At 42.0% G+C, this 18,747-nt stretch overlaps 1 protein-coding gene across 2 annotated transcripts in view; it reads right to left on the bottom strand.

Moving 5' to 3' along the window:
• Positions 1-18,747, bottom strand: part of exoc6 (exocyst complex component 6) — a 79,227-nt gene that overhangs the window by 47,902 nt on the left and 12,578 nt on the right. For both annotated transcript variants that reach the window (XM_084077369.1, XM_084077370.1), the window contains exons 2-8: positions 14,696-14,867; positions 7,779-7,826; positions 7,154-7,244; positions 6,475-6,520; positions 2,159-2,212; positions 1,828-1,978; positions 766-918 (exon numbers count right to left, since the gene is read on the bottom strand). In XM_084077369.1, the coding sequence (XP_083933495.1) occupies positions 766-918; positions 1,828-1,978; positions 2,159-2,212; positions 6,475-6,520; positions 7,154-7,244; positions 7,779-7,826; positions 14,696-14,867 (715 nt within the window). The remainder of the gene's footprint in view (positions 1-765; positions 919-1,827; positions 1,979-2,158; positions 2,213-6,474; positions 6,521-7,153; positions 7,245-7,778; positions 7,827-14,695; positions 14,868-18,747) is intronic.

Genomic DNA, 18,747 nt, shown 5'->3' with positions numbered 1-18,747 from the left:
ATGAGTCCTGCGCTCGGATCTGCGCTGGTTTCTCAATCAATTGATATAAATGAGGGCCAGTGGGTGTAAATAACATAAGATTAGGTTTGTTAATGACGTTTTTCTCCATTGTTCTGGCAACTACATAGAATTTTAAATGTCAACAGACAACTCGGTAGGCAGCATTCCCCGATCTTCTGGCTATGTGAGGCTAGTTCCGACTACGTGCAACAGTAGGCATCCCATGCACATGGACGCGCGCACATACACACGCGCACACACACACACACACACACACACACACACACACACACACACACACACACACACACACACACACACACACACACACACACACACACACACACACACACACACACACACACACACACACACACACACACACACACACACACACACACACAGCAGGAGGCTGCTAATGGATGGATGGATGGATGAAAGCTGGGCTAATGGATGGGAGTGCAGGTGCAGTCAGACAGACATTCCCACATCACATGCTTGCCGTCTCTCATTAGGTCATGATGACAGTAACAAGGCGGCACAAACACACACGTTTCTTTCTCTTCCGCTCACGTCCTCACACACACTGGCAATAATCCCACTGCATACACACACACACACACACACACACACACACACACACACACACACACACACACACACACACACACACACACACACACTAAATCAATCAATTTACAATTTAGGCATTTAGCAGATGTCCAGAGCGACAAGCAAGTGCAAAGTTACTTGCACGTTCCTCACCTCTTCATCTCCTTCCTCTTCCTCTCCAGCATCGTCCATCATCAGTCCGTTGTGTGTGTGTGTGCGTCCGTTGAGAGAGTAAACGGGTTTGGTGTAGTGACCAATGCTGGCCTGCTTGGCAACCACTGTGTTAAAGGTCCTGTGCTGCTGAGCCTGGGGGTGATAGAAACATAAGGTTATTATAGTTATAGTGATTTTTCCTTTTTTTTCCCTTTTCAATTTCAGTTTTGTTTCGTTTTCGAAGTGGGTTTGCTAGTTTAGTTTATATTTGTTGAATAGGCTTAGTTCTATTAGTTTTAGTGTTAGTTTTAGTATTTCATTGGGGTATGGGGTAGTCAGTCAAGTTCATAACGTGTGAAGATTTTTGACAGAGACTAAAACTTTGGACATTTTTTCAATAATTTTAGTTAGTTATATTTTTTTGTAAATTGTAGATTTTATTTTTATTTCAGTTTAAATTCTAGTTTTAGTTATTTCATTAGTTTTTGTATAATAACCCTGATAGAAACACTTGCGTGCGCACACACACACACACACACACACACACACACAGGTGTTCACCAAATTCCCATTAGAACAGAGCAAAGAACTTAAATAAGGAAGGGAGGGAAGTGCTCGATGCACGTGCCATTGACGCACATGGGTGGAAAACTGGAACCGGAAGTTCGATCAAATGTATTGCAGTCAATGAGAGCCAGCTGGACCAGCTTATGAACAAACTCTATTTCTGAACGATTGCGACCTTTGTCATGTAATCGGTTCAGGAATATAAAAGAAGACATATCACAGGTCATTTTATGATCACTGTTTTTTCGATGTGCACACTACGTAGTTTTATTGAGGCATCTAAACAGAAACCAGGTATTGTTTCTGGCTAGGTAGTGTCGCAAGATTTGGTTGTCAGGCTGGCAATGATGGACAGCATATACTTTGGCACAGTCAGAAACGTACTCTGTGCTCTTTAGACAACTCAATACAATTATACAGTGTGCACATCGAAAAGAAACGCAGCAGAAAACAATGGGTCGTGGTTGTGACGCATTGTGCGCAGTGTGTAGCAACCTGTCTCATGGCAGTCTCTCCCACTTTGTCGGAGTGTTTCCTGATGCTCTCCAGGAAGTCCTTCAGGTCTGACATGGACACCTCCTTGATCTCCTCTCTGAGTTTGGGAAGGTTCTCCGCCATGATTTGACAGAACCTGTACTTACTGACCCTGTGCGGACAAGAGACACCGGAAACATCAATGCATTCACACTGGAAACAACGGAGAATGACAAATATTTGACCCATTGCTTTAGATGAGTCTTGACCTTTTACAGACCCGTGTATATCATCAAACTAATTGTCAATGACTCTCCACATCTGCATAGGAACCCTGTAATTGTAAACCTACCTGGGGATGTAGACATTCTCCAGCTGTTCCATGGTTTTCAATGCAGCGTAATACCTAAACAGACAGAACAAAACAATGCGTGTTACATGGGAAGAAATCACCTAACGGTGTGAAGACGGACAGAGAAATGGAAAGACAACATGCTAAACCTCATGGATTCTCATGCAAACTAAATATTTGTTACATTGTTGGTAAAACCAACCGATTTATTTGTTGTAAAAATGTGCTAAGAACATTGCCTCTCTTTGCTTGCATTGCATTACATGCCTCCTACTTAGATTTCCTGCTAGTTTTGACCCTTAACCACTTAAACCCTACATTCTTAGTTGACCGGAGTCCCCCAGGGGTATATACTAAACACCCTCCTTTTTTCCATCTACACTAAATAACCGAACATAGCCAATCTAACCGCCACTGTGCCAAAAATAGCTGATCTGCTATTTTCACGAGTGTTCGCCCCCAGAACAGGGATGCTAGGGTTCATTTGGTTCAATTATACTGGGCTTTTTTTCTGGCACTCTGAGGCATGTTTACCAGGTTTAATGAATTCATCAGAATCAATAAAGTGGAATCTGAATCGGGAACACAAATGGCTAAACTACATATTTTGTGCTATACATCAGTGGTTAAATGATTGATGGATACATTTAGTTAGGAACCAAATGGGCACGCCTGTAACTCTGAGAGTGTACAAATGGTTCCATTAGTACACTCTCTCAGAGTTCTGGGGGTCCGTGGCCTAACGCTGGGGCAAACGGGGGTCCTCAAAACTAAAAAGTTTGAGAAACACCGCTATACATATTGTAGCCACTGATATTATTGATATCACGCCATGGATATGATGAATTCAATCCATCATTGGGCTCTAGTCGTGGCATTATCATATCAAGTTAGCATCAAGTCACACAGGGTTCAGCCAGGGGTCAACGTGCTGGGCTCCCATCATTAGACTGATGGGCAGGCTGTGGAGGGATCTAATTGGTTGGTAAATGAGTGTAAAATGTGTTGGATACACATGAACAGAAGACGGCTTCATAAAACTCTACCGGGCCAAACGTTTGTCAATGTGCATAGCTTCCCCGGGCCGGGGGTCACAAAGGCCGCAAAAACTAGCAGGTGGCATGACTTCAAACAGAATGTTGATCCGAGCAGCGGCACATACGTGCGCTGTATGCTAAGTGCGTGTGTGCGCTACATGTGAACTCTTCTCCCCGTTCCCAGTAACCGTGTTTAGGACCTGTCATTAGTGCTTAGAGGAGACGCCATGCGCACCCACACACACACCTTCAAACACCAATACACACACACACCCACATACACACAGGGTGGCTAGCAAAGAAGGGCTAATTGCCTTCATTTGGCTGTGGGCCGTGACAGGGCTACAGTGAGGGGGCCTTGCTGTGAACAAGGGCACACTGAGGGTCAATTGTCCTTCCAGTGAATGGCCCCTTCCTTTATGGAGGCCCCGGCAGACGGTAATGAACAAGGAAGGGTCATTATTTTCCGTTCCCGAGTGAACTTGGCTCCCTCCATTTTTTACAGATCTACGTGTAAATACGACTCGCTGTGCCGGCCAAAGTTCACGGGGTAAAAGTGAGGTTTGACTGAACCCCAGAAGGATGGCGGCGGTCGAGTTGGGGAGTTAAGTACAGTGGTGACCACAGATCTCGCCACGAGACTACAACTGCCTCTTTAGGTACAGTCTACACCCTATTAAAACTAGCCTGGTTCCAGACGAATCTGCCTTTGCAAAATTGCATCGCACTTTAGCCCTCGGCAGATTAGGTCTGGCCTCCCTCAATAGAGATTTCATTTCTCTCCCTCCGAAGTCGTGAGGGACCAATCAGGGCCAAATGTGGGTGGGCTTATCACTTTATTTGGAGCAGTGACGTACAATGCAGGAGACTCATTTTCAGTTTTTCACAACAAAGATGGACGCCGCCATAGCATCGGCAGTAAACGCGTTAGAAAATATTTATTTTCTAAAAGACGAACAAACAATTGCCCTTAAAGCTTTTGTTGGAAAGAAAGATGTGTTAAGAATAGTTTCATCTGGTTACCAGACTAAATACGAGTGGAGCTAACTTTCGTTGTTTACTATTTCAGCACCGGCGCTTGTGTGTGACGTAGCAGGAAGCACTGCTCTGATTGGTTTTAGGTCTAACCAATAGAGTCCGTTTGGATCTTTTTGTAACCGCCCCTTGGAAAAAAATCTATCGTTGATAGGGACCAAACTAATATCCACGCAGTGTGTCGTGTTATATTGTCTGGCCACGCGAGGCTATATTAAAACAGGAGGGCTTCACCTTTTAAGCCCTATTTTATACTTTGGCTATTCATAAAATAGCAGCTCTACAAGCTCACAAGGCGTTGCACCCAGGGCTGTATTAGCCATTGGGCCGCCGGGGGCCGTGGCCCAGGGGCCCTTTGGGGGAACTGGGCCGCGCGGCCATCGACAATTTACTAAAATGAAATGTATAGGTTATGTGTTGGCCCCTCCTCTGTATTTAGAGCAGTGATTCCTGAGGCGTTTTTGCAACTAAAAAAAAAAAAAAGATTGGAGGCCCAGGGGCCCGTGCGGGGGTTAATTCGTCCCTGGTTGCACCGTGGGGGCTCAACTGGTCAATGCGACGACACACATAACTGCAATATCCTGGGTTCAATTCTTGGCTCATAATCATATCGTCTCTCTATATATCTTCCTGTCACTGTTCACTGTCCTGGCTAATCAAAATGTAGCAAGCATGTGAAACACAGACTAGTGTCAAACAATGACAGGCAATCATATGGAACTAGCAACACGCCAAGTTTGTTATCAGACTGGTAAAACAGATTCAAAATGTAATTTTTTGTATATGGCCCTCAACTAAAAGTCTTTACTTGACATGGTTTGATCCACGATTACCATGTCTGTCTGGTCTGGTCATGTGATGGGTGGAATTAAACAATGCACCAATCTCTGAAATTGATGCCCTACCCATTCCCAAGGGATAATACAATTACAATTTAATTATAAGCGCCATGAATCCTAGTCAACCAAACGAGGAAAGTGGTTGAGTTGAGTAATGAAAGTGCATAAAACAAGTCTGTGCTACAACGTAACTAGGAAAGCAGGAAGACATCAAACGTAGCATCTAAATAACACACTGTTCCCATCTAAATAACATACTTAACACCCCTGAACATGTAAACAACATACACCTACCTAAATAAATAACATAACTAGCTGAGGTGGAGTTTGAAGGGGTGAGTTTTCAGACTGCGGCAGAAGATTCGTTTGCAGTTAGAACTTTTACATCCAGTTTTAGAAAAGGGTGTTTCCATAGCACCAAAGAATGCTCGACACTCCGCTAGTGTAAATGTTACGTTAGATTTCCAGACCAGTGCTGACATTATGGCTTTGATTACAATTGCATTATCAGTGGTGGAAAATAACAAAAGTACATTTACTTAAATACTGTAATTAAGTAACATTTTGAGGTATTTGTACAGTACTTGAGTATTTCCAATTTCTAATACTTTTACTTCTACTCCACTACATCTTAGAGGCAAATATTGTACTTTTACTCCACTACAATTATTTGAAAACTTTAGTTACTAGTTACTTTACGGATATAAATGATGGTATTATAAAACATACATTTAACACTTTAGCCCTATTTTATACATAGGCTATTTGAAAATAGCCGATCTGCAGATCTGCTATTTTCAAACATTTTAGTACTTTTACTTTTGGTACTTTAAGTACATTTTCATGCCAATACCTTTGTACTTTTACTCGAGTGAATTTTGAATTCCGGGCTTTTACTTGTAACGGAGTACTTTTACATTGCAGTATTGATATTTTTACTTAAGTGAAAAATGTGAGGACTTTTTCCACCACTGATTTGTTATCAGGGTGACAACTTGAACCCTATACATACATTTCTGTAGACCTTTATTAATCCTGTAGGGGAAATACAGTTTCAGCTTCACCCAGCAGATTGCTGCGCAGATGGTGATGATGAGCGCTGTGGGGGGGGGGGGGTCATAGGATAAGCGTGTTGCTCAGGGACACTTGGACACATAGACATGGGTGGGCCGGGAGGCAACCCGGTTACTTTCCGATTACTTCTCTACCAACTAAGCTACAGCCGGTCAACTAAGATTTAGTTGACCGGGTTCCCGCCGGAGTTCTACACTCGTTCCCCTGCTTTTTTCCCTCTACACCAAATATATTTGCCGAAAATAGCCTGTCCTGTAAACTCTCGACGCATTACGCATCACAACTATTTTCGCCGAATGTTCTCCAGGTGTTTAAAGGAACGGGAACATACCGTTTGGTCTCCAGCTGCTCCTTTAGTTTACTGTACATTTCCAGAACTGCAAAGACAACAGGAAAAAGCTCATCATTATCAACAAATCAGCAAACATAATATTGTATGAAACTAGGAATTTTTCATGCTCTTGCTTTTCAGTTGAGCCTAAAGTGCATGAGAGAGGGTGCGAGTTCGGAAAATGAAAACATTCCCCCCTCCCCCAATCCTGTATCTCTTATGTGACTTTTAGGACAATGAAACTGGAGACATCAAAATGGAAGGAAAGATTCTAGTCCAGACACACGGTGAAACACATTAAAAATGGAATATTCGGGCCGACCAGCTGCGTCCAGTTACGAATCAAACTGTACGTTTGGAACTGGGACATGGAATTGGCAGTGCTAAATGCAATCCCACGGTTTGCTTTTTCGCTTTGTCTCTCTTCACCGTTTCGAAAATGAACTTGAAAGAAAATGACAGTTCCATTTGAACTGTCCAATGGGTTTAACTGTCAGCCTTCACACACACAGATGGGGCGGTGGTCCTATGTCAATGGGGGGTGCGAGAATGTGTGTGTGCGAGAATGTGTGTGTGTGTGTGTGTGTGTGTGTGTGTGTGTGTGTGTGTGTGTGTGTGTGTGTGTGTGTGTGTGTGTGTGTGTGTGTGTGTGTGTGTGTGTGTGCGCGCGCCATCTTACCAGGAATACAGAGCTGGAGCTTCTCCACAGTGGTGACCATGTTCCTCTGTTGAACCCGACAGCGAATCACCTCCTCTGTCTGAGCGGTCACCTGACCCGCGGAGGAGAGAGACAGGGTCAGAGTGAGACAGAGACAGGGTCAGAATGAGAGAGAGACAGGGACAGAGGGAGACAGAGACAGGGTCAGAATGAGAGAGAGAGAGACAAAGTCAGACAGACAGACAGACAGACAGACAGACAGACAGACAGACAGACAGACAGATGGTCAGATGGTCAGAGAGAGAGAGACACGGTCAGAATGAGTCAGAGACGGGGTCAGAGTGAAAGAGAGAGAGACAGTCAGAGAGACAGATATGGTCAGACAGACAGAGAGAGAGAGAGGTCAGAGAGAGAGAGAGAGAGAGAGGGAGGCGTTTAGAAGGGGAGAGACCAACACCGTTAACTGTCAAGGTTAAATAACGGTCATGTCTAAATGTGAACCGCTTCAACCTGATGACCACGCACAGACTGACAGCACCACAAAAACTGTACGCTGTGTGTGTGTGTGTGTGTGTGTGTGTGTGTGTGTGTGTGTGTGTGTGTGTGTGTGTGTGTGTGTGTGTGTGTTGGTGTTGGAGTTGCTCACCTCCCTCCCAGCCTCCTGCAGTCTTCTGTTAGTGTCTGTCACTTGGCCCTTTGCGGAAAAAAAACAACAAATACCATCAGTTAATGATGAAGTAATTCATCGACGGATACATTTATTGATTGACAGAAAACGAATCAATCAAAATGTTTGTAATTGAACAATTGGCTTAGTGATGCATCATGTAAAAATGTCTGATATGTGCTTTAATGGCTGGGTAAACGTAGCAAGATATTTCAAGATGTATGTCTGTGCTTGGAGAACTTATGAGCATAGGGTTAGGGTTAACCCTAATCGTTTTGTTATTAATCACATACATGTTTTTATTAAAATAAATGTACAAATAGTAGATTAATAACCATTAGTTGCAGCCTTGATATCAGTTTTGATTTGACCTCTGACCTCTTCATATCATGCTTATTTGGGTTCCAGAACAACTTTTCATCTCATACGTTCATAAAAGTTCCAAAGTTCCTTCAGTGTATTTGAAGGTTTTGATTGTTGTTCCAGCAGGACACAGCGATAGTGACAGGGCAACGCAGAGGTCAACTAGGCCAGTGATTCTCAACCTTTTTAAGCACCCCCAGTATGATATGATTGTTATCACTGGGACCCCAATCTCCAAAGTAAAATGCTCAGGGTTAATTTAACTCTGAGGGCCCCAATTTTGGCGACACATGGCACGGTGTGTCCACGGCTATTTTACTCGTTTGGCGCCGCCTTATTTGAGCGCAAACACAAGCGCACGGCACTAGCAAATGGTGTTAAGGCTCTGAATTAGTCTTGGGTGTTGAAAACAGAAAAAGGAAGCACTCTGCCTGGGTTCAGTCACAGTGGCTATTGCAAACAGATGCTCTTCAGTGAAACAGATAGGTATACATAGAAGCTAAAGGGTTGTGGTGAGGCAGACTGTAGGGGAAAAGGTACTGAGGCACTCCGTCTTCAGGTGAGAAAATACATCATTTATTGAGCAAGGCAATAGAGGAGGATGATGGCTGACGCATTTCGACACTTCACGTCTTCAACAGGGTCTGGGTGTGTCTTTAAGGCGTTAGATTAATTAAACCAATCAGAGCGGTCTATTCCCATTCCGCTTAAGAGAAGCTGCGTTTCAACGAGGTCACACTTGGTGTTTAGACAACGCATTGGCAGAGAAGCAAACAATTTTCTGCTGTGGAAAAGTTTAAGTGTGGTACCACGCTTGGCAGTAAACGCGTCCACGATATCTTGACAAACATATCACTCGCTAATTCTCAGTTATGTTCTTCTTTATTTAAACCACTCTCCCTCCTTAACCCATTGAGACCTGGAACTGTCTCATTTTTAGATTTGAGCTAAAAAGCATTATTTTACACTTTGTGCTATTCAAAAATAGCAGATATACAAGCTCATAGCGCGGCACCGAGTGCCGCGCTATGAGCTTGTAGATCTGCTATTTTTTTTAAAATAGTGAAAATGTGTGCAAATCTTTGAATATATATATTTTTAAAGCAATTTTTTTTTACTCAAATCTTTGCTTCTGGTGGGTCCCTGAAACAAAATATTTTGATGGGGGTCCGCGGCCAACTACATATCATTTTGGGGGTCCTTGACATGAAAAAGATTGAGCACCACTGATATAGAAACAAACGTTTTTTCAGAAAACTGTTGAGATTTAGGAGACATGTAGAATCGGCTTCAGGTCTCAATGGGTTAACAGTCCATCTCTGCAGAGGAACTGTTCACGCCAGTTCACAAAACCATCCATCCATTTCCCCAGTCGGGTGGAAACCTCATATGTCCAAAACTGTTACGTTTCAGGCTTCAAATTCAAAAGTAGCAGATCTACAAGGTCAAAACGCGCCGCTTCGTGCCACGTTTCGAGCTTGTGGAACTGCTACTTTTCATACTTTGTGTGACGTATTATTAGGGTACTAATTTACGAAAAAGTTAGAATATGGAGGGAAGAGGTTTCTGCAACGAGATCTTAATTCATACATCATCTACCATCACTCCATCTATCTGCCTGGTCCCTCCCTCACCCTTCTCCCCCCTCCCTTCATCCCTGGTTCTCTGCTCCTCCCCCTTTCTCTCTCTCTCTCTCTCTCTCCCTCTCTCGCTGCGACTGCTCAGCCTTGTAATCAGCTCATTGTCCATGAAGGGGCAGGGACAAAGGCGGGTAAATTCAGATTAACCAGGCAGCGGGGACTTGAACCCGCGGTCGGCACGCTGGGCCTTTCATGAGCCTTAATGGCTTATGACAGGCCCTTTCTCACAGATTCAGTGACAAACTTCTCGATTCTGGATGGGGATTTTTGAACTCTCGGCTCTTGTCAAGCGGTTGAGAGCCATGACCCAATTGACCACTGGGCCTTCCGATGACAGCCTTTCAATGGGAGTCCTCTCCACAGGAACAAGGGTGGCGACAACAAGACAATCAGTGTCTCTCCTCCGACGCCATACCAAGAAGATTATTACGCGTTACACAGACTGTTTAGAGTTGGTTTTAATCATTAGGATAATGTGTCCACACAGGACAATTTTGAAAACCACTTGAACCCTAGCGTCCCTGTTCTGGGGGTGAACATTGGGTGAAAATAGCGGATCTACAAGCTCAAAATACAGGCTGCGTTGATACATTTACATAAAGAGAGAGAGAGAGAGAGATCTGTGTCATTTTTTGATTTGAGCTAAAAAGCATTATTTTACACTTTGGCTATTAAAAAATAGCAGATATACAAGCTTATAGCGCGGCACTGAGTGCCGCGCTATGAGCTTGTATATCTGCTATTTTTTTTAAATCGAGAAAATGTGTGCAAATTAATATATTTATATTATTTTAAAGCGAACATTTTTAACTCAAATCTTTGCTTCTGGGGGTCCCTGGAACAAAATATTTTGAGATGGGGGTTGGCGGCCAAATACATATCATTTTGGGGGCCCTTGACATGAAAAAGTTTGAGAGCCACTAATATAGAAACATACGTTTTTCAGAAAAAAAATAGGATTTAGAAGACATTAGTAAGAATCGGCCTCAGGTCTTAATGGGTTAATCATTAAATCCGTTATGATTAAGTACTGTCATGACATGTGACTGTTTGCACCTAAGATGATGAATGAAACAGTACTTTTATGATTGCCTGAGAGGTGTCTATAAGCACGTGAGACTAGGCATTTGGGGATCCTAAAATATGCATTTTTGAGGCGAACAGCCTGTGTGTGGTCCTCGCCGTGGGCTGTCACACAATCCTAATTTATTCAAAGTCTATAAGCTTGTTGTTTGAACAAAGCATTATTGTATCGTATTGTATCTGCTAGTATTCTATGTAAATTGTTTTAGCTATTAATTTTTTTATTGACTGTATTATGAATGCCTCTGTTCTCTGTTTTATGTGAGTCTCCGACTTTTATTGTGTCATTTTATCCTCGATTTTAACCCTCAAATGTCTTGTGATGGTTTCAAGTAATTAAATCAGATCAAATATTTTTGGTTACAATTACATTACTGTTTTTTAAATTCATTTTAATGCGCATATAGAAGTCTAGCCCAATATAAACGTCCCTTACTTCTTTAGTGGGCAATGATGTATATCGAAAAAAAGATTAAATTATTCAGGTAAGTTCAGTAATGTTTTAATGACTATGGAGAAAATCCCTGGCCTCGGTTTCTGTCTCTCTACTCTCTTCTATCTAAATAAAGCAAAGACTACAAATACATAAACCAAGTATAAATCAGACATAACTCTAACCCGACCTCTTAGTAAACCTAATGTCCAATTCCAACAATAAACCCAAGCTGAATCCTTTCCTAATTGTAATTCTAGATCTAAAAAAACTTTTTAACCATGAAAACAACCATTTCTCTCGTCATGCAATGATATATGATTTTTTTCTTATTTTGTTCGTTTTTGGGATAGAGCCATGTTTCTTTATTTTTGCTCTTAGACATTTCATTTTCTCTTTTCTCAGTAAGAGTTGGAGCTCTCAACTATTACTAAGATAAGAGAGGGGGGGAGTGTTTGTCCAACACATTTTGAGAAACATGGAAAACACTTGCATATCATCTAATAAAATGTATATGATATGTTTTAGAGTAAATATAAAGATTGTATGATTAAATTCAATTCCATTAAATACTATTGGTTAATTGATCCCAACTAACCTAAAACTAAATATTGCGTGCGTTCAGCTTCTACAGCATCACAAATGTTCATGTTTTGCCATTGTTGGGTTTATGTCATCCTTATAATGCCAGTACTGATGCTCTGGAAAATCAAATCAACTTCAGTTTATTGTCAATTTAATGTCAAGTTAACACCAGGTATCAAAAGAGTGGGTGAAATTATTTTGTGCAAGCTTCCCACAAACTATAGCTTCTTCTAAATAATAAACATAAATTATCTAAAGTGCAATGACACTTTGCTAGACATTTTCCGGTGTAGTTACCTTGCCATAACTCCAAATATTGGTGAGATATCTTCAATAGTTACTCCTCATTGAATTACATTGCAAGGTGAAACAGCTTTCAAAGTCACTCTTTTTAGCACATAAACAAATGCAAACAAAGAAGATACTGCCTATACTGTAGTATATAACATCACAAAACCCAGTACAGCTTTTTTCCGTTTTTTACAGAAAAAAATCAACTTCATGTTGACTTTACTGTTTGAATTAGGATGAAGACCCCGACTGGATCCGCAGATCCAGATCAGAAGCTGCAAAAAATGCCCATAGTGTTAGGGGGCGTTACCTACTGTACGCTAGTGACAAACAAACGGCCACGCGCAATCGTGCATTCCAATTTAAGATCAAGTGTGCTTCCTCACTCGGCACACCTGGGTAAGAGCAGATTTGGATGTTAAAGAACCATTTGGTGCACCCAGGGTTGACCTCTTATTTTTGTTCAGAAAATGTAAAGAAAAATAAGTAAATGTTAAACAAATATAAGGGACTTTTAGCCCATTAAGACCGGGGGAAAAAAATGAAAAAGGTTTTAAGAACCACTGATATTATAGCAACAAGTTTTCTTTTAAAACAGTTAAGAGATTTAAAGACATTTGTAGAATCCCCAGAACCAAAGATTTGAGTTACAAATGTTAGCTTTAAAAAATATATATATTCAAAGATTTGCACACATTTTCAAGATTTTTCATAAATATCAGATCTACAAGCTCATAGCGCGGCACTCGGTGCCGCGCTATGAGCTTGTAGATCTGATATTTTTGAATAGCCCAAAGAAATCTAAAAATGGCACAGATTCTGTCCCGGTCTAAATGGGTTAAGACAATGCTTCTTTCTGCATGAGGCCCAAAGCCTATTTCTCAAATTCTACTATACTTGCAAGGGCAATTGGCCCTCACAAGTAGTACAGTAACACACGCACACGCACACGCACACACGCACACACACACACACACACACACACACACACACACACACACACACAGCAGGAGACTGTACAGTGCCAATGGATGGATGGATGGTTGAAAGCTGTGCTAATGGACGGATGGGAGTGCAGGTGCAGTCAGACAGAGAGACGGATTCCCACATCACATGCTCGCCGTCTCTCATTAGGTCATGGTGGTAACAAGGCGGCCATTTTGGCCCTTCAGTAAAACTCTCATTACCTCCTGGAGGACAATGGCTGGGGCCACTGACCTGAATGGCCTCTTGGTTATTAATCTGAATGAACACTGCCATTCGATAATTGGGGGACTGTGTGGTTGGGTTATCAATTTGAATAATATGCTGTCCTTTAGTAATTAGACAGCTGTGTGGCTACAACGTGAACATGGCTGAGAACATGGCTTTTCTTTTGGCCTGCCAACTGAATTCTTAAAGGGATACTTCGATTATTTTCCTGAATTCTTGTCTTTTTTTTGGTTGTTGTTGCCAGGTACATACGAGGTAAAAACAAATGTCCAACATTACCTTTTAGCTGACCACAAAACAGCCTGCTAGCAATTCTGGTTGAAACTAATGGTTACTATCATGGTCTGGCGTGCGGCCATGGGGACCAACTGCCGTCATGGAGAAATTTGTTTTTGGTTAAAACAAAGTGCTTAAACCCAAAAGGGGCTTAGGGTTTAACCTGGAGATTCTCCAATCTCCACAGAGGATTTCAATGGTCTGCCAAGCTGAAACGTCAACAACAATTAAATACTCACGCGCAGCTAGTTTATTTGACTGTGGCTGTGAAATTAGACTACTTCCTCACCGAATTAGGCAGGTGAACAGAACAAATGTTCAATATCATTTCTATGCTAAAAAAATGTTCAAAGCTTGGAAAATGCTATGTTAGCAATCAACTCCTATGACGACTCCGCCATCTTGCGATACAGAAGATTCTTTGAATCAATAATATGATTGTCGGACGCCCGCTGGCCTAGCGGTCCAGGCGCATACCCACATACGCTGGTAATCCAGCTTGCCAGCGTGTCGCGGGTTCGATTCCCGACGACCTTTGCTGTGTGTCACTCCCCCATCTCTCTCCCCATTTCCTGTCAGCCTACTGTCCTGTCAAATATAAAGGCATAAAAAGTGCCAAAAATATCTTTAAAATAATAAATAATATGATTGTCATCAGTTTTGCAAATACAACACCATGCCGTGCTAGATCCGATCTAGCTGACCACGTCTCGCTCTTGGGCCTGGTCTTCCCAGCCCTCCAGACAGGGTTGCCAGATCTGCTTATAATAAGTTCCCCACAAGATTTTATTTGAAAATAGCCGATGTACAAGCTCACAACGCGGCGCATCGCGACGCGTTGTGAGCTTGTAGATCTGCTATTTTCAAATAGCTGATGTATATGTTTAAGTGCTCATGTGGCCCATAGTTGCTTCTTTTGGGCTGGTTTTCCTAGACCTGGTTGCTTGATCAGAATCTGGCAACACTGCCTCCAGACCTCATATATGTGCTCTCTCTCTCTCTCTCTCTCTCACCATCAGTTTCTCTGCATCGGCGCGGACTTTGAGCAGTTCCGTGATGGCGTCCACGAAGCCCTGGTGATGGAAGTTGCACATCTTCTCGATCTCGCGGTCGTGGTTCCGTATCCTGGCGTCCAGCTTCTCCATGAAGCGCTTGTGGGCGTTGGGCTGGTCATCGTACACAGACCTGAGACACGGAAAGAGAGAGAATGTTTAATGGAGAGAGAGAGAGAGAGGGAAAGAATGGGAGTTCAACACAAAGATTGAACAAAAACCTATGTAAAAACTATTTTTACATACGTTTTGGATATTGACATCACAGTCATTACAACTGTATGTAATGTACTGTAAAGTATGTAGTGTATGCATGTCCCCTCAAAAGCAGATAAATCACAGCTCATGCCTCTATGTGCATGATGTCATGCAACAGAACCTGGTCTTCCTGAAGTGCCTGATGAAATAAAAGTGAAACTTAAGAAGCATGTGAAAAATGGGCTGTAGATGAAAACCTATACATGTAAAAAAAAATCTTAGTTACACCAGATTATTCGTCATCGTGTGAAGCACTTTTGTTGTTATTGATGAAGTATTTATAAAAAATATCACTATTTGGCCAATTGAGGTGTAGACCATCTCCACACTAGGGCATGCACACAAGCAGCTTTGCCACTGAACACCATATTGTGATTTGTGAGGCTTCATTCACAAAATGCACACGTAGGAAGGAACTTACTATTGATAGTTCAAGATTGGACAGGGGAGCCCACATCGTTATCATTATTTATTATCATTAAACATTTTAAGCAACTTTATTACACTCTGGCAACGGCAGACCCAAGTAGCCAGTTGTTAGTTACCACTTAACATAGCACTGTTAAGAACCCTGGTATGAAGAACTGATGCTCATCCAACTACCACATAGCCACACACACACACACACACACACACACACACACACACACACACACACACACACACACACACACACACACACACACACACCTGTGATACAGTAAGTCCTGGCTTAGCTACTGCAGGCCCAGATGGCCTTGTAGATGCCAGTGTGTGTTTGTGTTTGTGTGCGTGTGCGTGCACGCGTGCGTGTCTACAGTTTGAGGTTATTTAGATGTACATGCATGCACTATGTATCTTCTAAAGCCTGAGTTAGACTTAGATGCGGGTGTCGAGCACCCAAAATAGATCTACAAGCTCACCAGGTGCCGCAGCCGCCGCGTGAGCTTGTAGATCCATTTTCAGGGGGAGGTATACAAGTGGTAACTAACACATACATGAGAACTAACTCTAGACCACAAGCTGATAACTGATCGAATGAGAAACTGTCAAACGGACCACACTGATAACTGAGAATTAACCTTGTTTCTTTCTGGCACAGAACTTTAGTAGCACAGTTACAGGTGGGGTTGTTTTGTGAGTTTGTACAGTACAGGATATCTTGGGGTTCAAATGTTCTGTGAGGCAATTAAGACAAAAAACATGAAGTTGAGTTCCTGGGAGCTTAAAGCTGCAATGCATAACCTTGTTTTTAGAGAATAAAACATTATTTTAACCAATGTGTATGGTAGAGCAGTGGTTCCCAGACGTTTTAGCTCAAGACCCAAAAAAGAATTGTATGTCTCCCCGGCACTCAAACTAGTTTCATTACTTCTGAAGTATATAAAATGCATGGAATTTCTTAGATTTATAAAAATGGGTCCACGACCCAAGAGTAGAGTTTGCTAATACAAAATAACTAGTCCTACCCCTGGGTAGGACCGCTAATCCGCTAATGGTTGACCAGTGGCATTACATGAAGCTCAAAAGTACATTATAACCTCTGCTCAGTGCTCAAACAAGCTTCACGTATTAACTCAGCAGTAGACATTTTGGTGCTGCTCGCACAGGGAACCCAGGTTCAAATCCCGGGTAGGACATGGAACGGATTGCACTACAGACTGATAACATTGACATAGCTCAGCCTGCATAGCAATTGGTTCTCCTGTCCAAAAGGTTTCTAGTTTGTACTCTAACCTCTTAAAACGTTTCATTGGAATCCAAACTTTCCTACATGTGTCCTTATGGTTGGTCTGTACTTAATAATGGCAGTGACATGTTTTAATCAGCCCCAGTTCTTCTAGGGTGGTAAACTATAAAAGTCAGTGGGATTCTGACACTATTGACAACAACCTGTCATTCCATTTGGGCTGATGCTCTGGCTCCATCTGGTGTTGATTTAACGCAATAGCACCTTCATAGCTGGACACTTTCAAAAGTACGAATTTATTTTGTACCTAGCAATTGAGAAAATTGCATATTGTACTAAACTGTGAGTTTTCCTCACTTAATGAGAGATACCTGACCTATAGGGCTGCTCAGAAGGCATGATGAGTAATATCTGCGTTTACTTGGACTGGCAAACCAACTTAATAATCAACATAATAATACAGTGAAGTGGCCATGGGCAAAAACTATTTACAACTCAGACATTTAGACACATTTTAATCCAGAGTGGATTACAAGTGCAAGATCAGAATAAATGGCACAAACCCTAGTCAAACAAACAAACAAACACCAGGGTAAATAGTCATGTAAGTAATGTGCTTCCAAATAACTAAATAACACAAGAAGTAACACAATAAATAGCCTTTTAGATGGGTTCGGAGTTCGGACCCACTGTTTAGGGAGTACTTCCCCAAAAGATAAATATATGGTATGACATTAACATATACAAAGTAACTGAGCAACAAGATAACAGTATGTCACAGAAACTAAGTTGAACTGTGTACATGCACTGGTGTATCAATGTGTTGTCCTATAGCGCCCCTTAGTGGAAAATATAAAGAATGACATGGAAAGATGTGGATAGTTGAACATCTAGCATTTAGCCAAATACATGTTAATGTATTGAGAAACACTGACAATCTCAAAAGGTTTCTGTTTACATTTTGACAATCCATCAAACAGCGCCATTTCCTAGTGTACAAGGGTTGAGGCACCAGCCAAGTGGTTAAGGCATGTACCACGTAGGCTCTGATGCCTGAAATCGAGTCCCCAATTTGATTCCCGGGCCCGGCGGACCTTTATTGAGTCACATCCTGACTTTCTCTCCCCGTTTCTCCACACTGTGACTATCAATAGAAACAAGAAAATCCCCCAAAAAATGACATTCAAAATCTATAATCTATGCACTCAAAAATGCACTTTCAACATCGACATTGTTCTAGTAACGAATGTTGGCATTTATAGATTTCGATAGACCTGGAACGCATCTGTGTCATTTTAGATTTCTTTGGCTATTCAAAAATAGCAGATATACAAGCTCATAGCGCGGCACCGAGTGCCGCGCTATGAGCTTGTAGATCTGCTATTTTTGAAAAATCTTCATTTTTTTTTTCCCAAAAACTGTTAGGATTTAGAATATTTTTAAGAATCGCCTCAGGTCTTAATGGGTTAAAGATCGCTATTTCCATTTGGTCAAAGGAGAGAACACTCCTACCACACTAGTTAACACTCCAAAAGGCTGTGTGGTTGTAGATCTGCTACTTTTGCTAAAGTAACCGTTTTGGGCTTAGGCTGAGGTTTCCACCCGACAGATATGCTATGCTCTTTGAGAATGTTCCGCAGCCGTTGATATGTAAAACTTGATCCATTTTGAATAGGGTCCATGGGAGTTCTTGATAAGAACAGTTCTTGATAAGAACAGAGACAGAGTTATCAAACAGGGCAACTGTCCATGGCAAACTGCCAGTAACGTGCGTGGGTGTTTTTTTTTTTACCTGTGTAAGTCAATGCAACTGCAATACAATTATGATGTCACAGGAAATGGGGGGGGGGGGGGTTGTAGGTATAAAGTAGCAATGTTGAGGGGGGAGAGGAGAGGACCTAAAAAATGAGCCTTCATAAAAATGTCTACCGTCCCGTGTTCAAACTGTAAAAGGCTCACATTTCACCAAACACCAACGACAGGCAGACAGGCGGCACCAGGTCAGACAGACAGACAGACAGACAGACACTAGAAATTACAGCCATAAAGTCATATCAATTCTTATACTGGTCTGTTTGCTAATAAA

This window comes from Gymnoscopelus microlampas (genome assembly GCF_963454915.1).
Source record: "Gymnoscopelus microlampas genome assembly, chromosome: 14".
NCBI classification, from domain to species: domain Eukaryota; kingdom Metazoa; phylum Chordata; class Actinopteri; order Myctophiformes; family Myctophidae; genus Gymnoscopelus; species Gymnoscopelus microlampas.
This window is presented reverse-complemented; position numbering and strand designations above follow the sequence as displayed.